A 25561-nucleotide genomic window follows, 5' to 3' on the forward strand; every position below is an offset into this window, starting at 1 on the left:
TGGCTTCCCAGATCTTCACACTGCGACCACCAAATCTGTCCACTTCCTGTATACAGTGTCGTGCATAACGTTCCCCGCGACGCCTGTAAACACGATGTCTACCATCCGCATAACGAAGCATAAAACATGACTCGTCAGTTAAAAATATTTGTCTCCCTCTCAGTTGCGGCCATACTCTGTGACCTTGACGTCCCACCCGACGACACAGTTAAAATGACACCTCGAACCTGTCGTCTAGCGAGAATACTTCACAAATGTGGAAGGCGATATGTGGCCTAAACATTTCAAGCTTGACATTGACATTAACAGCTGAATATTCCACTCTAATCATCACTTCCCACTGCTACTTTTCAATGTAGATATTACCCTATCAGTCTAGTCTGAATTGTTTTGACTTTCCAAGCTTCACGAGTAATGAAGTGTTTCAGGTATCAGGCATACAGGTATCCACTCAATTTGTAATCACGAAATGCCACGTCCCTTTCTCGCGTGGAAAGAAAACAAGATAGAACATAATCCTGAACGTTCTTTTCATGGAATATGTATATACAATTGTTTCAGAAAATATGCATCATCCCTGAAATAGGTCAATCAAGATCAAGTTCGTGTTCATAAACCAGTTTTAATTTTAGTAATACGAAAGGTGAAATGTCATCATTTGTTGATAAGACATTAGCAGCTTGAATAAGTGATCAATGAAGAGAAAACATCCTACTGGAGAGAGCGTCTTTAAATATTTTTATTATTCTTCCATGAATTATTTACCATTACAATTGACCAAAAACGAGCAAAGAACGTAACGTATGTTCAACTCTAGATTCACCTTCCCGTACTTACAATGATCAATTTATTAACGAAATGTATTTAAATTTATTGACATGACGCCATTTCCGTGAATCAAGTGTTTTTATAGTCGACAGATAATGATGGCCAGCTAAAGATTAAGCGATATCTCTGCTCCGCAGGAACCGAGTGTAAACTGTTGCTCTTGAACAGTTGTCCCATCCTTCTTGACTCGAAGTGAATAGTTCCCCTTGAATCCACGAGTCCTGACTGTTCTATCCGCCAGAGAATGTGTTTCGTGTGTCCGCCAGTCCTGTTTCACTAGTTGATGCCATCTCACCCCAGCTGCATTTGGCTACAAAAACAGCAAGACACAGTTGTAATATCTGCCGGAACTAAAACGTTAATTAATTACGGACACTTGGCTACATATCTTGTAATATTTACATCAAAGCAATGTTATCTAAATCTACCCTCACTGTTCAGACAGGTAGACCGATGTTCGATATAGAACTTTCCTTTAGTGATGTGAAAGATAATACCACCTAAGTATCGCCAACAGTCTTAAGCCTGTCAAATGAACCAAACGAAAATGCCGTTCTCCGTGTACAGGAGAGATTTACGGACGCATCAGGAGGATGACTGAGCGTATGTGTCCACGTGTGTGGGTGTTCACGGTGTGAGTATTGGCGCGTATGCACGTGTGTGCGTGCATGGTGAGTGCGCCTGTGGGTGTGCCCATGTGTGATTGCATTGTGTGTACGGGTATGCGTGTGAGTGTGTGCATAGTGTGGGGGTGAGGGTTAGTGCCGCAATACTTGTGAGTCCATGTGTGCGGTGTGTGTGTGTGAGAGAGAGAGACTAGAGGACTGGGGCGCGACTATCCGTGTGTACAAAAACAGCTTTAAAGATATCAACCGTTTAATAAACATGCAGCTGTATTACACATTGTGTAACACCAAAACGAGTGCAAATATTAAAAGCTCTCAACATCCTTTGGCCTATTCATCGACATTAAGTGTGGAGATGATAGATCACTGAGAGGAGTTTATGCACACCCGATGACCCTAGCAACCTTGTTGCTAAGCTGACGACACATGACAATGTTTCGCCGATGGATCTTGCAACACAATTCCACAAATTACGTCATCGGGTATTGTGACGTAATTGTGAACTTTGTGGTGCATGCGCAGGGCCCCGTTCCACAAGGCGATCGTACTCTGGCACAACGACAGTCTAAATCAAAGTATTTTAGTTGCGATAACCTTGGTGCTACAATAACTTTGTGGAACGGACGCCTGAATTCTAAATGTGGACTGTTATATGGAATTAAATTAATACGTTTAAACTTTTTACGTGTTTGAAGTATTATTCCGTAAAACTAAATTTGATTATGCTGTGGATCGTGTAGCTGTCAACCTATTCACACACGACAGTATAATTCTAAAAAAGTTATAAATGGCAAGTAATAGATAAAATACTACACTCGCTCCCGTGTAAAACCAATTTTATGAAACTCGTGAATAGTTGTGTCTGACTAACTTTCGCTCGTCAGATACCAGAACTATTCACTCGTGTCATAAAGTTGGTATTGGTTTAGTATTCTATATCAATTCCATGCCCGGTTCAACTAACGCCATTGGCAACATCCTTACCGTGACAGATTCTCCGTTAGCCAGAGCAGCATCAGTGTTCCATATCTTGCCGTCCCAGAACCCCCACAGTGTGACGCCGTGTACGGCGGGGGTGCTGAAGTACAGGCGCAGCACGTCCTCGAGGAGTCCAGCCTTCTTGTTCTGGTCAGGCTCGTCAATGTCCAGCTCGGTGATCCATATCGGCAGCCCTACCTCCACTATCTGGTCCAGGCGGTGCTGGAAGCACACGAGATGAGCGCATAAGATTAAACATATGACCGAGGCAATAGGACACAGTCACACTGTTGACGATGAGATCAATCTGCACCCTAAGCACCAGCATCAAGTACACTGGCGTACACTGGTTCATACGGGTCTCACCTTGATGAGCGTCAGATCTAGGGGAGGCTTCAGGTGGCTCTGGATCCCTACGCCATACACAGGTGTTTCACTCCGGAACATCATGGCTTGGGTTCGATATGCCTGACACGATATGAAATACAGAAAATTGTGATCATGACATGTTTCTTACATTTCTGATATCCAAAAGTAATTATAACTAGTTGTGAAATGACATGAAAGACCAGCGATTCCAAATGGTGGGCGAGTCCAGCCTAAGGAACAGTATACTTGTGGAGTGCTGGTATGACTGTTATAACATTTCAGTTACTTGATGGCGTTAGTTCAAGTATGTTAACATAATCAGTCTGCTCTAAGTGTTTGTGATACTCAAAGTTTTGGATGCATGTTTTTTCGTCACATCGTTAGCTTTGTATATGTTTAAATTCCCGTAGCTCCTGCATACCAGTATAGTAGTATTCCACAGCTGTACATGTATTGTTTCTATACCCATATACAAGTACACTGTAAAGCTACTTGCTAGGGACAATTTACAGTTGAACTTGTTTGACGTAGAGTTGAAATAGCTCAATAAGCATGACCCATATGCCAACTTACCCGAATATAGAGTTCTTGTGACTTTAACACTTCGTACAACTTCATACCTGAGTAAACTGTCCTGAACTGACTATAGCAAAGTCATTGAGGAAGAGTTTAGGCTTGGGATCCATGGAGCGGACGGCGGAGAATATGTCCATTGTGATGTTTACATGTCCTGTAGCCTCCTCGTAAAAGTTGCCATGAACGTTTTCATTGTTCACGTCCCAGTGTTCAAGTCTGAAAGGATGACATGTTACAATGTAGACATGTAATCTCTGTGAGACATCAGCATAAGTGCGTGTATGTGAGTTGGATGGCATGAATTTCTATGAAGACGATGCTGTTCTTAGGGAAACTGTTTGATAGGCATTCTAGAAGTTGGTGACTATGTAAGAAAACGTACAACTTAATGGATAACAACTTTTGGATTATTGTAAATAATGACGTTTCAGTGAAGATTCTTACACCGTACATTCTTATCCAGCTTGATAACGGTGTAAGAATCTACATAGAAACGTCACTATATGCAATAAACCAAAAGTTGTTAATACCCATAAAAATGTACGTTTTCTTTCTTATTCTTAAAGTGTTTGAATGAACAAATGATGCATGTACTCACTTCCCTAGAGTCCTTGACGTCACATTCATCCCCCGCGCCACCATCGCCTGTACGAGCGCATCCCCTTGTAGAGACTGAACCCAGGCAGGGTCCTTTGTAGGCACGCCCCAGAAGACAGTGTGGCCTCGCACCTTAATGCTTTAAATATAATATGTTTTTAGACGTTATCCTTAGGACAGGACCCGACATTGGTTGCAGTTAAAACTTTTCGTATTAGTTCTGCATACACCAATACAGTGAAAATCAGAAACAAACCACACGTCATTATTCGTCCGTGATAATTTTGAACATTTACAAAACCCTTAATGACACATGGTATGCTTTGATTGTTTGACTGAAACAACTACAATAACAGCGCGGTTCTTTCCTGTGGATGTGAAAACAAATGTGCACCGGTACTTGGTACATTTATCCTCGTGATACAGCTGTAGAAAGGGTGAACACTTCAGTCGTCTTATCGCGTGTATTAGCTGCCGTAGGTGTTTCCGCCTGAACAGCCCGTGTTTTCCCTTATGTGAGCAGTACAACGATGCACTTAGTCTAGTTTTCTCAACTCGATTTTTCGAATTTCGAAGACGCCTCACTTTCAGTCGTGAACATTTTCGGCAGATATTGTCTATGTCATGAACATTAGTTTCATTTTGCACCAACTTGATTTTCAAGTTCTCAGTGTTTCAACAACAACTAGAGTAAAAAAAAGTATTTAAAGTATTTTATCATTGGTAAAAGGACTAGGTTGAGAAGGTTGTTACTCTATACTGTAGCGTTCAGTTGAAAAGAGTGCCGCCTAGACTCAACGAGCAGACACGGTACAGGGAACATGGGAACTACGCCCATCTACATGCGGTCGGGCGACCAGTCTTCAGTTCAGGTAAACCTCCCCGGGGAGGTAAGCACATACGTTGGCACAGGTGTCATTGAACTGAATGCTACATAGTGTGTGCGTCTCTGTTTCTCAGTCACCGTGTGTTACCAGAGAGTTGTGTAACTCACCCTCGTTCAACAAGCTCGTTCACAGCGGTCACCCCAGCGTCGTAGGTTAAAACATCCTGGCGAACACAAACCGATTATCACACAGCACGTATATAAGACAAGTTTAGTCTACGTACCTAGTTCTCAGCGATATGTAACAAAGTCAATTACAAAACGTACTCATATATTTTCAAATTCTACTAAATTTCTACATGTACATTTGGCTTACATTTTGTTTGTATTTTGTATGTACAATGCACATTCGTGAAATGAAGTCACGTTAGTTGAACATTAGTTTGTTATTTTTAAGTACAACTGATCACAAGAGCTTATGACTGATGCTCTGAATTATAACGTACATATTCCCGTGTGTGACCTGTCAGTCACCTATGGTCAGAGAATGTTCGAGTTAGGCTAAAACTCAGTGTCCCTCTGTGTTTTAGGTCTACATATGTTTACCTTATTTCTCTCTGTCTGTGACCACTTCAGCTTATTTTCAATAGTTGCCCACTCAAAGTTGTCATAGAAGAAGTTCTGATAGGCTGTGTAGTTGCTGCTTTGGACTATTCTGTCAGCGCTCACTGCAGTGCCGAACCCGAACTCACTTGTTAGTTGTTGTATCTGTAGTAACGATAGGTATCTGTAAAAGCATGCTCCTCAAGGCAGTGGTCATGAAATCCACAACAATGGCGACTTGACTTGACGTTCTCCGATCTGTACCCACCTGCTGTAGGAGACATAATCAGCCATAACGTTCACTTCCCTAGGAGCGAACGTCGTTAAATGAAACACTGCTATGACTCAACAGAAAATTGTAGTTTGTAACATGCGTGTGATGTTTCACTTGATGAGGATGCTTGTGATTCACCTACCTCCACAGTCACTCCATCCACTCTGCCGGAAGTAGCACTGCAAGAAGCAATACATGGAATGTTATGTTACAATAGAACTAATTACAACTGCAGCAAGGTAACCTGTGAATGGCCTGAGATATAAACTAGAGGGCAAACAAAACGCCACCAAAAAATATTGGTCGTCAGTTTTCAACACATTTGCCAATGAGCACGAAACAGTTGGGAACACATAGCAGGAATGCAACTTCCCTATTCCCTGTTAACATGGGCACGTACTTCACATGATTTGCGAGAAAAGTTAATTTAATCACTAAAAAATGCAAAATGTGCACAAAGTTACCCGTATGAAATTCTGGTTGAAAACGTGAGCAGCATTGTACTCTCTCACCACATGAAATCGTTTAAAACAACGAACATGCCTCGACTAACCGCAGAGCAGAGGGAGAAAGCCATCGGTATGTTGCAAATGGGAGCGACGCAGGAGCACGTTGCCAGGATCATGGGCTGCTTCAAGTGCACCAACGCAAGACACGTCACAGGCAAACTGGCAGTACTGCAGTACCGCAGACAGGCCGAGGAGTGGAAGACCCAATGTCACGACAGGAAGACCGGTATTTACGGGTGCTTCACCTAAAGTCCAGATTCCTAACTGTGACGTCATCATCCGCAAACAGAATTGGACATTCAGTCAGCAGAAGGACCGTTGCTAGAAGACTCCGCCTGTATGGTCTCCGTGTCTATCGACCCTTCTAGGGCATGGCGTTAACGTTTCTACACCGACGTCACAGACTGAGTAGGGCCTGGACTCTACAGCAGTGGCAGCAGAGAAATTGGCGAAGACTGCTCTTCAGCGACGGGAGTAGGTGCTAGCTCTTCAAGTGTGATGGGTGGGTTCGAATCTACCGACGACGTGGTGAACGGACGGCACATTGTGGTAGTGTTATGGTCTGGGGTGGCATCTGCGGGGAGCAGAAAACAGATCTGGTCATCATCGACGGAATTCTTACTACACGTCGTTACGTTGATGAAGTTTTGTAGCCTGTGGTGCTGCCTTTCCTGCAACGACACCCACGGACGCTTTTTCAGCAGGACAACGCCACCCCTCATACAGCTCGAGACACTAGCGACTTTCTGAACGCCACCAACGTGACGGTATTACAGTGGCCAGCCAGATCACCGGACCTGTCACCCATAGAGCACCTCTGGGACCAACTTGGACGCAGAATTCGGAAACGTCAACAGCCGCCATTGACGAGGGATGCCTTGGCAATTGCCCTGCAGTAAGAATGGCGTAGGATACCCAATCAGGATGTCAGGAGACTCGTGTACTCAGTTCGACGCCGTGTTAGGGTCTGCATCGTTGCTGGAGGGGGTCACATCCGATACTGAGCCATGTATGAAGCACGGGACTTTAAAAGAGATCGACGTCGATTCTGCGGACGTGATCGAATACTGGACCGTGCACCCAGCATGATAAACGTGTTTGCAGAACTTTAAGTACATGTTTTTTTATCTTGTCATTTTCAAATACCGTTTTTGAAAAATTGTTGGTTTTTTTATGATAAAACATCAACCGTTACGTCTGTTTTGTTTTAGACCAGAATGTTGTTTGGTGCCGTTTCTTTTGCCAGATATATTATATACATGTAACATTCCTTTTCTATACGATTTGGTTAACAGTAGCTGCCTTTATTGGATCAGTGATTACATACACAATGTTGATGTCCGTTTTACGAATGGCGTCAATGGTGGCGTCGGCAGCAACGTCCCAGTTCCCAGGCAGCGACGGGAGCTCCGTGAGTGACGTTGTGTCCAGCAGGTAGTCTACCACGGGAGAGTACACTTGTATGTACAGGATGTACTTGTCATATCCTGAAACGGTGAGTGGGGGAACAGCATTTCATTTATACAACGGCATGTCAGTATAAAGTAGGAATGAATCCCAGGTCTGGGATTCGAACATACGATCACACGATCCTTGCACGTCTTAGAGACGAAACAATACATATCGCCTGAGTGCCTGAGTCTCCCGACACACACACACACACGCACACGCACACACAAACACGCACATGCGCACGCGCGCACACACACACACGCACGCACACACACACACACACACACACACACACACACACACACACACACACACACACACACTATGCATCTTAGTACATCTCACAACCGGTGTTACATATCATTCTGTGCCTGTTTCGGGTCTGTGATGTAACGTTCTCGGTAAATGTTGCTTTGTGTCATTATGAAACGTGAATACTCTATGAGTTTGTACCTGAAAGGATGGTGATATCCCCGCCAATTCGCTGCCACATGTTGGGCTGCATGAACCTCACACTAGAAACATGCACATACTTCTTCGCACCTGAAGTCAAGAACCACAAACAAACTACACGATCGACCAATTTGGTTGGGTATCGAACGTGACCTACATTTTATACAATAGAGGATTCACTTGTACTAAAGCACTGTCACTTTGATGTTAGTTTGAAAGATGCTAAATTAAAATAGAAAAACTTATTGTAAACTTTTGTTTCAAAGATTCCATTTAGTGAAAATAGGTCCCCCTGTCGAGCAATTTGAAAGTAACGCAGTAATGACGAAGCTGCATTGTTTTAGAGGTTAGAATGTTACGTGGACATTCGTCCTACCTGTGACGGTATTGCGATAATTGAGCGTGACGGTAACCTCTGCCGTCATCTTGCCAGCAGCTGTGTTGAGAAGTTGGATGAAGCCACTGAAGAAGTATTGTTTCCCTGCCTCTACACTGATGGACTGGGCGATACCTGCCCATTTCGCTTGTCTGAAAGCACATGCGAATTAATATGAAACTTATATTTCACCCGACCGCCACCGTGGTCTAGTGGTAGAGCGTCCGCGCGGAGAGCGGAAGGCCCGGGGTTCGATCCCCAGCCGCGTCATACTTTAAAGGTGGTACTAGTTGTTACCCTCTCTGGCGCTCGGATTTAAGGGGCTAGAACAAGGACTGGTTGGCTTGGAGTCTAATGCATGCGGCATGGTATCCCAGTAGGCATTAGTCCGTACAAGTACAAACAGCCAAACACACACATACACACGTGCAAGCACGTCGCTATATAAATGCAATAATTTTGGACGTGACGTTAAAGACCATTGGGGCATTCCGGGTTACATCTGGTCCCCAGCAACTGATGCCGGTCGTAAAATGCGTAGGGGTCGGGTGGTGACGAGGTCAATTACGCGTCATCGTATTTACATCCCATGTGTGTATCATTGCACAACACCACGCTTCCTTTGACATAACATATCGATATGCCGTAACCGTCCCCATGGTTATGAAGGGTATATACGTGATGTCCTATCCCTGGTCACAATGGAATCTGTTTCGTACGTTGATCTAGACTGCTTGTACTGCGTGTACTGTTTGTGTGTTGGCGTCGTATATTTCAAAGACAAAGCGCAGCTGCTGTAAATTTAAACACATCTGTGATGTCATTCTATTGTTGATGTCACAGTTGTTTGTCAATAATACGTTATCTTGGACCAACATTTCAACTAAATTACACTTGGAATAGACGGAACTATATTTTTTATATTTTGACAAGTGAATGATTTCAAATTTTGTCGGAAAATATGTGTTGCCAATGGGGTTGAGGACGTCTTACTGTCAACCTCAGCTACGGCGACACATGACAGTACGGTGTGAAATTCACTACTTGTGTTAAAGATTTACAAATGTGTGCATAATTCTAAAAAGCAAAAAAGATAATATGTTTTAGCAGGTACCCTGTAACAATGTTCGTATTCATTGCAATTAGATAAACACTTTGACGAAAATACTGATCAGGTAAACATATATATATTCATGTTCAGGGCTCTATATTTGCATTTATCCCCGTCAGTTTGTATCAACAACGGGCAAGTGTTCATGATTGTCAATGATAACATACATGTTTAGGACCCCACGAAATTATGAAGAGCCGTGTACCATGTATTGGAAATATGAGCTAGCGACGAAGTTTGTTGCACGTGCAAAATCTCCTAAACAGATAAATGTTTGTGACCTGTTGGATACCCGCACACTGTTGTTGCCCGTGTAGCTGTCAGAGCTGAGGGAGGTGGAGCACCTTCTCCCAAACCAGCCACTGTTGGCGTTACTGAAGTCACCCTGTTCCAGATCGCTGTTGACAAGCAGGTTGCCATCAGATGCCGCGCAGGGAAGTAAAATGGCAATCACGAGACTGAATCTTAGCATCCTGAAAATACAATCTGAATACCATAATACAATTATTTCGCTCCTGTTCATAATTCAAATTAACATGAGTTAGACTAACATATAGGAAACGAACTTTGTGCTGATTCAAAACAGCCATGTACGTTAAGTCATTGAACAGGAAGACGAAGCAGCGACACACACCACGAAGTTCCGCTATGTGATAATACTAACAATATTTCAGATTTGGAGTATATATCCATTCATGCCCATTTGAAATCGATACATCCATTTCAATACATAGTACATAGGCTAGACCTACTCCATATGAGACCCGTGAAGATTCGGGGTAGAATAGATCTTCAGCAACCCATGCTTGCCCGAAAAGGTGACTATGCTTGTCGTTAGAGGCGCCTATCTGGATCGGGTGATCAAGCTCGCTGACTTGTTTGATGCATGTCATTGTATCCCAATGGCGTGGATTGATGTTCATAATGTCAATCACCAGACTCGATTATATACAGACCGCCGTCGTATAGCTGGAATACTGCTGAGTGCGGCGTTAAACAAGAAACAAACTAACAAACAATGATATTTCTGAACGACAAGCACTATAAAAATGTTGGTTGGTGTTAATATCAGTATAATTTAGCAGTTTTCAAGCGAAAAACATCAGGATCTTAATCAGTCAAATCAGGAAAGGATCTTAATCAGTCTGGTGAACTTATGAATAGAGGTAGGAAATTCATAAACTATCTTGACAACTTTCAAGGGTAGAGTATACATATGTTCAACCCTTAGAAAATGATCTGATTTCTATACTATGCACAACAATGTACTCACTTTGCCGCCACAGTCGCATCTGTTTCCGTGTCCTGTGGCCGCTGTTTATATGAGACTGGTGCTGATAAACACCTGTCTCTATTGACGCTGGTTATTGCCCTGACAATGTACATATAGCTCCGAGGGGTGTGTGTTGTGGTACGAACTTAACTGGTGTAACAAGAGAATAGGACATTGCCGCGAGGGTGTTTTATGAAAGGTAGTTCATTTGTTTCCCACTGCAATCAACCATCCGGAAGGTCTTGGTAGTCGGATAATACCTACATGTATAGTGAAAAACAATAAAGATGATAGAAAATGCCTCTATAAATAGCAGCTGATATTAGACGCCGGCTGTTTTACACGACAACATTGAACAAAAGAAGGGCGTTCGTTACAATAGCATAATAGAGCCTGTATTGACCGTACGCCTTATCACAAAGCTATTCGTGCAGTAGTTGCACTTAACGGAAAACGGATGAAGCATCATTTATAGTTCGGAAACAAGATAAGTTTTATGTGTTTCAGCTATGAATGGATCAGATTCCATAGCAATAATCTGTATCTCTTCCATTCGTCAGGACAGACGAATATCTATATTACATTTCCTGAAACTATTCATTCATTTCCCATGACGAAAACATTTGGCCATTTCCATTGAATACTTTTATATTTTACCTCTCTACATCCATTGGGTGAGTGAGTGAGCGTTGAACAGTATTGGTATAATATATCGTGCATGTAGAAAGGCCATGTTGACATTGTTCGTTTATCCCAGTTGATGAATATGCTTCACGAAGTAATTTATTCCAGTTCTGTTCAACGCCGCTTTGAACAGTATTCCAGTTATATTACGACGTGCAAGGTTAATGTGGGAGGTAAGCCCGAAGTGATGCAGGTCTCAGATATTTACCACAATCAGAGCACGGTTATGAGGCTGACAAACCTAGAAATATAATCGAGGATTTGAACCAACAATGATAGATTTATGGCGTGCCTAAGGGACGCAACTCTAAGACGACTGCACCACCCGTGTCCCCACACGTTTATTGAATTTCTGTTTGTTGTTTAACGTCCAGAAATACGAGGGCTGTAAATAATCGTGTCTGGGCCAGACAATCCAGTGATTGAAATGACAAGTAGAACATTCCGAATTACCTTTCACTTAAATTGTATCCTAAGGAGCAAATTATTGTAATCCTTTGCTGTTATGCTTTGCCATGATAAACTGTTTATACTAAACAGTCGAAACCGATTACATTCTGATATTTATGTTATATTCATATAAGTAAATGATGTATCTTCTAATTTTAAACTTGGGAAAGTAAAACCTCTACCTTATATGACGTCACGAAATACATACGGAATTTCTGAACGTTTCACAACACTAACATACCTGCACATTGCTTTGTATGTGAACTGTTGGCAAGTTGTCATAGCAATGAGATGCAGCCTAGGAAATAGAAAGACGATCTCCACACTGAGTGCTCGCACCGTGGACACAGTTAACCCACTATATACTAACTGCTTAAAGCGCTATTTGGAACTATGAGAAATACCATTACAAAGCAGCTCGAAATCGTCTTTTAGTAAATGTAGTTGAGAGAGTGCAGTTACATATATTTATTCAACAACCACAAGAACTAGAACGTCTGAGACAATCATGTCCATATATCAGGCAACAGTTTAACACAGCAATGTAAGTGTTGTATATTTATCACCCGCCCAACGAAGTTGGCGGGGGATATAGAAAACGGGCTCCGTCCGTCCGTTCAATATTTTTTCATCAAACTTTGCAGGTCTGTCAGGTACATGCTGAACTGGTGCCTTTTGCTATTGAGAAATTTTAGAAATTTTTATTTTTACGTTTCCATGGCGACAAGGTGGACTTAGATTCTGTGAGGGTAGGGTTCGTTTCTTGAGCATAACTCATAAACCGTTCAATATTTTTTCATCAAACTTTGCAGGTCTGTCAGGTACATGCTGAACTGGTGCCTTTTGCTATTGAGAAATAATTTTAGAAATATTTATTTTTTACGTTTCCATGGCAACAAGATGGACTTAGGTTCCAAACTCATCTTTTTTTACAATTTCCATGACAAGTTCCATCTCGGTTAAAAAAGGTTAGGGTTTGTTTAGATTTAATTATGTCATAAATTCTGCAACAGGGGCGGGGAATATAGCCACGTTAGTGGCAAACTCATGTTGAACTTGCAATATACATCATGTACCGTGCTTCAGTCATCTAAATCTAAGATATAAAATATGTTGAGGCGTCATCTGTGCTCAGTTTATTGTTCATTACTTTTTTAAATAAGTATAATCGATTAATCAGGCCTAAAACGTACACACGTTTTAGCAGTAATGATCGTTATCTTCTTGAGAAACCGTTTGATTCCTGTACATATTTACGTGGAACGTTCTTTATTGTACAGGACGTCGTACACTTTAATATATATCTGTCATAATATATTATCAAACATTTGTCAAGGCGCATTTACAGCGTGACCATCTAACCATGGTTCATGCACAATCGGATTGTATAAATTGACGACATTGACCCGAGGCTATAATTGTCAATAGCTCCACATATATGAAACTGCTGAACGAAACGAACTGATAAGGTGATATACGTTAGCGATATATAACAATGTACCTCGGGAACAGACATGCCTCTGACGTAGGCTTACATTCTAGGGAATGTTAAAGCCAGCATACCAACAAAACAGACTAATTCCTTCATTGAGTGTATGAGTGGCGCCGTTTCACGCTTGGTAATAATCAGGCCCCTCACAGCAGGGGACACCAATGGGTCACGTCATTTTGTATACTTGTGGGCAAACACGTCCGGGCAGACACTATAACTACACTCACAGGCAAAATAAACTATACAAAACTTTCAATTGTGATTTTGTTTAATTAAAATCAAAATGTTAAAAATTGCTGTAAATTAATCACGTAAACGCAAAAACGAGTATTTCTAAAACCACAATTGTGGTTACGGGATCTAGAGGAAAATTACTTTAAACGTGAAAGTTTGATACACTTACGGCAAGATGTTATTTGGACAATTAGGATAAAAAAGCAGTGTAGCTGTCTTCTGTGGCACCCAGATCACCGTAATACCACAACGACCAAGAAGAACGAGAAGGGACAATCGGTATGCTTTGTTTGTTTGTTTTTGTTTAACGCCGCACTCAACAATTTTCCAGCTACATGACGGCGGTCTGTAAAATAATCGAGTATGGGCCTGACAATCCAGCGATTATCGGTCCACGCAGTTGGGATTCGATGACGTGCATCAACCAAGACAGCGAGTCTGACCACCCAATCCCGTTAGTCGCCTCATACGACAAGCATAGTCGCCTTTCACGACAAGCACGGGTTGCTGAAGGCCTATTCTACCCCGGATCTTCACGGGACCATTAGGTATGCTACAGATGGGAGCTGAACATGACCGTGTGTCAAGATTTGTGGGTTGTACCACACTCCAATCAAGACCGGTATTTACACGTCATACACCTGAGGAACAGATTCGTCACAGTGACGTCATTGTCAGCAACTGCCCTTGGACATCCTGTCAGTCGGAGAACTGTATCGAGGAGACTATGACAACCGACGTGCCTTTCAACATCGACGCCCAGTTGTACTCCCGTACCTACAAAAAAAACACGGACCATATTCCACCAAGACTACGCCCGATCACACACAGCACAAATCAACATGAACATTCTTAATGCCAACAATGCGAACGCTGTCATGGCAAGACCGATCCCTGACGTGTCTCCAATTAAACATGTGTGGGATCATTTGGGATGTGAGCAAGACAGGTTCCTGGGATGACTAGACAAGGTGTACTGCAAGCACGCTGCATTCCATCTCAAGACATTCCGTCCTCCGCTCACCGTCGATGGAGAGCCTCTATTCATGCCCGTTGTGTGCACATACGATATTGACAACATTTATCACAAACATACATAAATTCCTCATTGAATGATGGAATACATGACAACTTACCCCGTCCTCATGATTTTGCACTTGTACACTTTATGTTACCAACCTACCATTGACTACCATAGTATGCTAGTACAAAACATTAAATTTGGCAATAACAAATATCATTTCTCAACTCTCCTTTCTCTTCGTCAATGATTGTCATATCTTATAGTTTCTTTTGCTCGTGAGTGTAGTTACCAAACCAACTGTCCTGATTGTTTTTTTTAAACCTTTTACAACCACGCCACAATATTTAAATGACGGTCCGTAAATCCAGGATGATCATATTAGTTATTACAGTAAATAATACAACAAATCGTGAACTTGTTCAGCCAACATTAACATGGTCTCGTTTAATAATGCAAACAGACAGCAGGTATTTGGTACTTTTTGTAGCAAAAAGTCTTGAAAGAGAAATATTTTATATGGTGACATTAGTCCTGGGCATTATTGCCAATCATATTGTTGCCTTCTAGCAATACCCTTTAAAAAGATTAACATAATCAGTGTACGCCCTTATTTTGCTGCGCCTTCTGCATTACGTATAAAAACTCGGAAGATACAAACATTAACATTAAATAAATTCAGCTGGTATTCGTCTGGATGCAAATTGCATTTTCCATCAAGAACGAATGATATCACTTTATGTCGATTTCTGTTTGAATTGACATCGTTTGGAAAGTATTTCTTAATTACTGTTCATAACAAAGATGATTTACTAGTATGAACAAGTTTTTCAAATTTAAAATTGTAGTATTTTGGGGGGTTGCCAAATATTACGACTTTCGTCTCCACACTTGCAATAACCTTGGTCTAAAGTTGGAGATATGTTGTGGAACCTCGGACTTTGTTCCTATTTTAACCCCGTATCTTCTGCAAAATGCAAGTCAAACTGTCCTTAAATTACAAACGTTACTAGCTGAAGGTTGCCTTCTATAGCACGAAATATAGCCAGCAGTACCAGCGAGATATCTCCCTCCTGTCAGACACCTGGTGCACGTGATACGAAGCTTCCTGGCACCCTGGCCTCAGTAGGTGACAGAGGAGGAGATTATATCGGAGGTCTGTTGTGTTCATTCTAGTGTTGATGTCTGTAGTGCATTCTACTGTTGCTCAGTCTATATATTCAATGTGTTGAATGTAACAATGTGTTGAATGTCGGCCAATTTTACGTCTTGCACTTGATGTGAATGTATTACGAAGCGCCGTAACTGTGCCGGACTTACTCACATAGTCCCTTACAGACCTTTCTCGTCTAAATATTATATTGCATTTGTATTTGAATCTATTTGTTTAAATCAAACTACAATTCTTAATGTAGCAATTGGATCATAAATTCTCTCATGTCAACTGTCCTTTTGGGGAACAATTTTATTTCGCGAAAGAGCTGGATGTTATATGGCTGTCTGTAAACACGAAGTCACTGTTATTAAAATGAAGATCCTTCGCGGTTCAAAATAGTAAAACAAAAAAAATAAGAAATGATATTCACTTTGTGTGAGTTCATTGGAGTATGTGTGTAGATGACACTTGGAAGTATATACACATGTTATCTGTTGTTTTACTGTCAGCATTTTTCTATGAGTGTATGTTTCTCCACGTTTCTACTGTCGGACACCTTTGTGTACATGGGACGAAGCTTGTGAGTGATCAGTTACTTGATAAACTTAGATGACCTTCACCCATGAGTCGCGATTGATACGCAGGTCGCGGTCTGCCACATAGACGCCGATACGCATCAGGGAACATGGCGGCGACACCCTGGCCACAGTAGGTGACAGAGGAGGAAATGATATCTGAAGTCTGTCGTGTTAATTTAATATCTAGTGCTGATGTATGAAGTGCATTATGCTGTTACTGAATCTAAATTCAATGTGTTGAATGTAAGAAAAGCATGTTTTCTTCAAGTATATTGACCTATCAACTAGATCTAATGTAGCAATAGCATACGATGTCCTGGGTACCAAGAATAAACTTCAAAATGCGTATGAATATGAAGAATGATGATATTTTAGTCGCATATACAACAGGGACAGGGTGTGGCAAAGCAGCATCCTCAAATAACGGAACAAGTAAAACTCGAGGGGTTTAGTTCCACATCGCACGTCACAGCTCAGTGTGACTCAGAAGATATGACGTCACAGTCGGCTACAGGAAAGCGCCAAAAGTCAAGCTCTCTGCGCTCTCTAAAACTTGAAATACACTCTTTTTGTAGATTTGTATAGTGTTTTCTGCTAAAATTGTACTGCCACACATATTTAGAAAATTGCAGTAACCGCAACTCGGCATTTTGTAACCTATTGTTGTACACATAAGTCTTAAAAAAATCCTACCGACATTGACTGAGAAAGAAGTGCTTTTCTATAAGCATAAGTCTCCGCGGTGAAGTTTGAATCAGATGTGGTTATTGTGATTTGATACCTCTGATCAGAATCGAGCAATTTCCACATGCATGTGGGTAACTGTAAATAGATTAGTTGTACTAGGGGAAATTGTATGCAATTTGGCTTTTACACGGGGACAGGTGGGATACAACTGGAAATCCACATGGCCTTCGACTACAGCTGCTTTGGGAACTGCCGTATACGTACGTCAGTAGACAATCATGTTTTTATTGTGAATCTTACACTATGCACATCATTTCATTGGAAGAGAGGTCGGTCACATGACCGCGAAGCTGACGTTCAAAAGCGTGTGAAGGGCACATTTTAACGTGTATACGTTTTTCACCAGACTGTATTTAATTTCTTAAAATGACGTAAACCCGACGAGCTACTTCGACAGTCCTGGTCCCTGTGAATTCCTTAGCACGAATAAATACAGAAGCATCGTTTCTGATCATTTAGATTCTTTCATATTGAGCTCAAAGCAAACATTGGGAAAAGTCAGGGAGGTTTTGATTGCATGCCCGTTTACGAATACCCTCGCTACGATCAATCCTAGTGAACAAAACGAAGAATCTACTTGATCCGTGTTTAGAATGACGGTGATAGTCCACGGCAGTCTTTGAATTTACCTCAGAATGTATGTGACATATCTTTAGAATCACCTTCCAGTGATCGGCACACTGATCAATGATGGCAAACATCTGCAATCACCACACGTTCGCCAAACTTCGGAAATCGGTCATGTCACGTTTTGACGTCTGCACTTGATGTGAATGTATTACGAAGCGCCGTAACTGTGCCGGACTTACTCACATAGTTCCTTACAGACCTTTCTCATCTAATTATTATATTGCATTTGTATTTGAATCTATTTGTTTTAATCAAACTACAATTCTTAATGTAGCAAATGGATCATAACTTCTCTCATGTCAACTGTCCTTTTGGGGAACAATGTTATATGGCTGTCTGTAAACACGAAGTCACTGTTATTAAAATGAGGGTCTTTCACGGTTCAAAATACTGAAATACAAAAATATAAGAATTGATATTCATTGGAGTATGTGTGCAGATGACACTTGGAGGTATATACACATGTTATCTGTCTGTTGTTTTACTGTCAGCACATTTCTATGAATGTATGTTTCTACATGCACATGCATATTCCTACAACATTACGAAGAGTAAATGAAAGGCAATCATTCATCTAGATATAAAACACGAACACACCTTACTAAGCTAAGCCTAGAGCCGCTCAACATTTACAATGCTGCGCGGTGTTGACGCCTAGAAACATGAACACTATGCAGGTGGGCATAAGCTGTGTTTTATTATCCTCAGTTGTCAGTTATATATGTTGATTACATTGCCACGTTAAAGGTCCTCTACACTCAAAGTCAGATTGTCCTGTATTTTAGAGGGTTACAAATAGTAAATAATTACAGAACGTGTGTGCTGAAGAGAAGGAGCTACAGGTCGGTTCCTAAATAGTGGAGAGTCCATGTGTCTCGTGAAATATCACATTTTTCTCATCGAGTGACGGGGGAGATATTATCTTTTTCACAAGATGAGAGAAACATGATATTTCACGAGACACGTTGAATATCCTGTTTATTATATACTTTTTGTGCAGTTATCTAGCGGATAATTAATCATTTTATTACAAATGTGAAACCTCGAAACGTACATTCTCCCTACCTAACACGCAGGGACGTTTCATCACCCCTTGTAAATAGTAGTTCCTTGTTTGCAAAATAATAACAATACCAACAAAAGTTATAAAAATATATTTGATGTCAATAAAAGTCTTTATCTTACATTTGGATATGATTATAATTTATATAAAAAGAACTTCGACAAAAGATATTCTCGAATTCTACGAGACTGTTATTGGAAGCGAAAGGATAAACGTTTTTCAAGTAACAAAAATGTCGCTTTTGACGTCTCGATTGACGAATTAAATGAGAAATTTACAATTTATAACGAAACATTTAACTCCATAAATGACCGTCTGTCATTAGTTTGCCATGTCAATGAGGAACCAACATAAAATAGGAAGTCAGCAGTATGTGTACGGAGAGTCACGTACGAAAACGGGAGATAATATGCGGGGAGGTAACTCTTGCAAGACATTACTTCAGTTATGTTCAATGAAATATCAAGTGTTATGTTCACTGCAATGAAAATATCACTTTTCTCAACTTCAGAAAAACTCAGACTTTCACACTGAAGTATATTGTATAAAAAGCCATCTCTGAACATGAGTTGTTCATATAAATACATGTTGTTTGTTATTGACCTTCATTTTGTCTCATATGAATTTGAGCGTTGTAATGTTCACCTATCACCTATTAACTACGAGTACGATAACTACATGTAAGCATGATATACTCACCGACAAAAGAAACGCGAATACCGTACATATTTGTTAATATATGAAGAATTACTCATATTCCAGAGATATTAAATTGATTAGATGCACAAACGAACATACTTTTACTTTGAGTGAACGGACACACGTGAACGCATGTGACGTCATAGATCCATGACCCGAGATGCACCATTTGTCTCGTGCAGGATTAGCGTGTAACGCTTGGAAATCACATTCAGCATATTGTCATATGAATAAAGACACTGTAGTGACACTTGACTGATTGTCGGTTTGGTAATTGTCAATGGTACATAATGGAAACATCTCTTCTTAACGTACAAACGTCTCCATATGTTTCTATGGTTAAGAAAATGCCTCCGAATGGTTCGTAACGGAATAACCGTTTCTGCGATAACGTTATTCTGGAGGCATTGGTGTCACTAACCCGACCAACGGAAAAAAGTGGCTGTGCTTCAAATAAAGTTAAATAAAAATAGAGTTATTCTGAAATTAAATAATGCATATTTCAATGCATACTCATGGAGACATTTTCTCGACATTAAGGTCGTGATTCACAATTTGCAGGTGCATGTTCACAATCAACGTCTACGCGCAGTTGGAATGGCACAAAACTAAGTTGCCAGATATTTTAATGTTCATCGAAACACAATATCATCTCTTTGGAGATCTACACCAGGGCTAAACTCATGACCTACCATGGGCCGACGTAACGTCACCAAGACAACCCTATTCGGTTGGTGTATCTACGGAATCGATACCAAATTGCCACAATAACAGTTCGGAAACTTTCTGGGTTAAGACCCGAACAATACCGGTTGAGGGAGCACAGCATCTGGCCCCAGAGTTAAGACATACGCCCACTTTTGCCTCCATATCACCGTCAGGCACACCTCGGTTGGTGTACAGAGCATATGGTTCAGTAGGCAAGACTGGGACAGCTCAGATGGTCATGCAAGGATTTTCAGGCGTACAGGTGAACGTTTAAGCTAAGCTTGTGTTACTCAATGCCAACAGTGTAGGAAGTGGTGGCATCATTGTTAGTCGCAATTTAAATTACGCTAACGGGACGACATCGTTCGAGATTAAGTTCCACCCTGTTTGCAAATGCAGCGACGTAACGTCAAATTGCAAAAGGATACTGCCCGCCCACATGTTGCACGTGTTGTAACAGATTTTTTTAAGCAGGATAGCATTGCTGCCTTGGCTGTCTCCAGACCTCTCCTCCATAGAACATATCTGTCGTGAGATAAGTGGACGCCTACGACAGGACCAGAACCAGCCGTTAACTTTAGCTCAGTTGGACCAATCTTTGATTGGCATTTGGAACAACATCTCCCAGGTTGTTTTCAATCATCTTCGATCAACGCCTGCATCAACGCAAATGTCGGTTACTGTCTTCTACAATATTATCAAAAACATATCTCAGCTTTCACTCGGAAACGATGTCTCTCTATATGGATCTGAGGGCACCGCCGTGGAAGTCGCGTCCAGTGAACCCTGAATGAACCTACGTGACTTCTTGAGCCAGTCGGAGTCAGCGTACGATTTGGCGATTTTGCACCTCGATACCTTAATTTCGATCTTATCAAAAGATTGATTTTCAAGATTCAGAAATCAGATCTACTTGTCTAGATCTGTTTCATTCACTTTATATTTAGATATAAGAAGGTTCGATGCAGTGTATTCAAAATGTTTGCTGACGCTGTAAGTGAACCGTAAATCATATTTTCAGCATCCACGAACACCGTTGTACCGCTGTCATAGTCTCATACACATACATTTCTAATAGGGTAGACAATACTAAGTCATTGTTTACATTGGGTATATAGACGTATAGTCACATACCACATGTTAATAACTGAAAGGTTGCCTTGTCTTTTCAATGAACTTGACCATTTGAGCTTCAAAACTACGGGATTATAACAGAAGGCGCCCAGGTTACCCGCAAGGGATGATGGTGTAACATATTGTTACACTGATCCAAGGTGAATTGATTAATATATAGTCTTTATCAATACCCATTACGCTCATGTAAGATTACCTTTAAGATGACGTGTGTGTTAATGTTTGAAGTCAGGCACATTGCATGCGCTTATTGCGATATAGTTTTCAATGTAAGCGTATTCTCTCATAAGGACGTGAGCAGAAAGAGCAATTGTGACCTTTTGTCAGTTTGGTTAAAATATGTGCTTTGTTCCTTGTTGCTTCCGCATTTTGTAATTCCGAATAACAAACAGGAATTTGACACTACGTTATTGTCGTAAGATTCTCAGCAAACATAACTTGTGCAGTGTATATTAAGAATTGTCGGTAGATTTAATTACTTATTTACTTACTTATTAATTATTTATTTAAGCACAAATAACAAATGAAATGTCATCATCAACTCCAGGCCCAAATATTTTAGTTAAATATTGTTATGAATATTTTTGTGTTCTGTGTCAACCACTATATTTGTTCTTACTTAATGTAAAACCCTTTATATCACAAACATCACACATCAAGTTTCACAGTGAGTTGACGACACGACTGAAAGCTGTACAAATAGAAAACACGACTGGAAGCCCAAATGTTAAGTGAACGACGATAAAACAGTACTTATGGTCATTAAATTTGTTATTGGCTGCTGTAGAGCTGCTGTTTGCAATGTGTTTTTATCGTTTTGTTGCCTTTGTTGTTTTCTTCTTGTATTGTTGTATAGCCTTCGTTTCTGGCTCCCCAATCTTGTCGGTCGCCACAGCACCATTATTATTCGGTTTAACCTCGGTTTGCCGGCACCCTGAATGTTATGAGAGGAGATTAAATGTGCCAGCAATTTAGATTTTTATCTGAAGGATTATAGGGACCAGTGAACCCTGCTTCATTAACGGTGACGCGTGGCTGACACGAACTGGTGAACACTTTTCAGTATCAGTGTCAAACGTGAGTTTCATATCATGAAGAAGATTGCTGCAGACAACAACATATCCCTAGCCCCATCAAAGACTTTGAAGCAGCTGCGCAGAATGCCGTCAATGATGATCCAGAAACCTATTGTAAAAACCTAACAGACTATATAATAAACGCAGCCAAAACCTCCATCCCCTTCAAAACATCTAAGACAGGCAAACCGACCGTACCATGGTGGAATGAGGAAATAGAACAGACTAGACGAAAACGTAAATCAGCCTTCAATAAAGCAAAACGCGACTACAAACATCTAAACATAGCCCACGAACTAAACCACCAGGTTCAAAACTAATCCAAATAGCCAAAAGTAGAGACTGGAAAAAATTCTGCGAAGGTATAAATAACCGTACAGATGCCAAAACGGTCTGGCGCAAAATCCACGCAATTAGAGGCTTAAAACGACGTAAAAAAACACACCCAGCATTAACAACTCAACCAACCCCGCCCAAAAAGCAAATAATCTCGCCAACCACTTTTCGGCCGTTAGCAGTAACACCAACCTCAGCCAAAAATTTCAAGACAAACTTTAAACAGAAAACAAACCAACAAAAGAACCAAACAATAACAATCTGGAAATAAACCAAACCAATGGAGGAGCTCCTCTACGTAATCCAAAACAGGAAAAAGGGTACAGCCCAAGGATTAGACCTAACTTCTTACCAAATAATTAAAAAGAAAATCCTAAAACTACTCCAGGCACTACTCAAACTATACAATCTCATCTACCTAAACGGACAGGTTCCTACTCCCTGGAAACAGGCCCTAGTCATTCCAATCCCTAAACCTAATAAACCAGCTAATCAAGCTAACTCATATAGACCAATATCCCTAACTTAAAACTTATGTAAAGTAATGGAATCAATGGCTAAAAATAGATTACAACATAACCTAACCCAAAATAACATCATAAACCCAGATCAAAGCGGTTTCACTCCTAGCCGCTCAACCCTAGATAACCTCGCCCGACTAGAGCAAGATATTAAGACAGGACAACTAAATAAACAATATACCACAGGCATCTTCTTAGACTTCTCTAAAGCTTTCGACATGGTATGGCACGACGGGCTAATACAAAAACTTTAAAAAATAGGCCTCAAAGGTCAGATAATAAACTACATCCAGGACTTCCTAAACAATCGTAAAATAACCGTGGGTATAGACCAAACACTATCGGACCAATGTCACCTAGAAAATGGCACTCCTCAGGGCAGTACCCCCCCCCCCCCCCTCTTCAATATAATGATAAACGGTAAATTATCTATTTGAGGGCCTATCCCCTAAAGTAAACACATCAAAATTCGCGGATGATGGAGCCCTCTGGATCAAAACAGGACACACCAACCTAGATAACCACCTACAAAAAATAAAAACACACACTACAGGCAACTGCCCAAACTGCAAACAACTAGATACCCCAGAACACGCACTCATCCACTGCACACACTACCTAACACATCGAACCGCATTACAAACCGCCCTCAATCTAAACAAGGCTCTCACTCTAGAAGCAATACTAAACCCACAAAATAAACCAGAAAACTTCAAGGCCTTAGGCGTATTCTTAATCAAAACGGAACTAATAAAACGCATCTAAAAACATTATAATCTACCAAATCAAAATCACATAAACAAACAAACAAACAAACATCCACCATACCCAGCTCCCTTAGTTCTCCCCCACCCCCCAACCCCATCGGCATCTATTCCAAATCTCAAAATTCCCAAATTCGATATAAGCAACCCCTAAAGCTCCCTCTTGGGTTGCACACACCACTTTAATTCGCCCCTTTCGGAAAACACATTAAATCTCCAAAGTAAGTAAGTAAGTAAGAATGCCGTCAGAGATACCTTTCAATGCCAGCCCAAAGGTTGTCTGTTTCATTATACAATCTGGAGAAATGCCCTGAAGAATGGACTTCAGACCTTGAATAAGACCGATGACAATGTGAAACTCCTGGTAAGGAGAGCCCCAGCCCTGCCACTGGTGAGAATGTGTGACATCGACGATGTGTGGATGGCAGCCCTTAAAGAAGCAAACTTTGACGATCCACTGGTGCTGAGGTTTGCAGATTATGTTACTGAACAGTGGATGGAGAGTGATGGTCGCAGCATGTGGAACCACTTCGAGACAGTGGGTTCCAGAACCACAAACAATTTGGAAGGCTGGCGTGGTAAGCTAGGCAAACAGGGGTCATCCAAATATATTCAAATTCATTGACAGTTTAAAAAAAGAACACTGTTTTGTAGAGTCACTGCTGCTGCAAATCCAGACTGGTGGGCGACTTCCTCCAAAGCGGAGGAAGTACCGCAATGTGGATAGCGGTATTGAGAGGGAAAAGCAGGAGTTGTTGGCAGAGCTCAAGTCACCAACAGAATATGCTGAATCTGTGGCAAGATTTATTGGTTTGTGAGTTAAAATGTATGTGAAGTGTAAATAATTAATTTAATTTCTGACTTTAAGTTTATATATTTTGTATGTATGAACACATGTATGATTTATAATGTATGCTGTATGTTCATGAGAAATAAAATAACGAAAGTCATGTTGCCCTCTTTTAAATCCCTTTTTAATCCGCATAATCCCTCTATTGTACACTTGTCAGTAATGGTTGGGTAATGTTTAACCCAGAACAATAGGTGCCGGCAAACCGAGGTGTCCCCCTATTATTCATGTGTTTTACTCATGGCTTTACCTGATGTTTGCCAATGTATTGTACAGCAATCTTAATTGTTTGTTTAGTTGTGTTTTATTAGAAATATCAAGTTTATCATTTACATGTCCCAACTTAATGATATCACTGAAAGAGTACCCCGGTTCCGTCTCTGTTGCGCTGACACATGTCACGATAGGATACACACATACATGTTACTGAGATTACTGAAGATTGCGCATGCGTCAGGTATAGTGGTCGATATTTACATCAGTTCCCGTATTTATTCGTCAAACAAGTTAACTAGGACCAGGACGGAACACCAATACCTATTGGGAGATCATCGGACAGGGTGTGAC

At 41.0% G+C, this 25561-nt stretch overlaps 1 protein-coding gene across 2 annotated transcripts; it reads right to left on the minus strand.

The window, feature by feature from the left end:
• Positions 1–723: 723 nt before the first annotated feature.
• Positions 724–10989, minus strand: LOC124120202 (endo-1,4-beta-xylanase 1-like). Of its 2 annotated transcripts, none has more exons than XM_046482965.2 (13): positions 10852–10989; positions 9860–10051; positions 8468–8619; positions 8092–8181; positions 7514–7673; positions 5820–5856; positions 5407–5568; positions 4969–5024; positions 3976–4113; positions 3422–3593; positions 2799–2900; positions 2439–2654; positions 724–1138 (listed from the first exon to the last, which is right to left on the minus strand). In XM_046482965.2, the coding sequence occupies exons 1-13, from the start codon at positions 10962–10964 to the stop codon at positions 935–937; spliced, it is 1794 nt and encodes a 597-aa protein (XP_046338921.1). In that variant the 5' UTR covers positions 10965–10989; the 3' UTR covers positions 724–934. The 2 variants fall into 2 exon arrangements, with proteins under 2 accessions (XP_046338921.1, XP_046338922.1); XM_046482966.1 differs by having other exon boundaries at positions 9860–10064; positions 10852–10885.
• Positions 10990–25561: the final 14572 nt, after the last annotated feature.

This window comes from Haliotis rufescens, unplaced genomic scaffold (genome assembly GCF_023055435.1).
Source record: "Haliotis rufescens isolate VD_foot unplaced genomic scaffold, xgHalRufe1.0.p SCAF_8, whole genome shotgun sequence".
Taxonomy (NCBI): domain Eukaryota; kingdom Metazoa; phylum Mollusca; class Gastropoda; order Lepetellida; family Haliotidae; genus Haliotis; species Haliotis rufescens.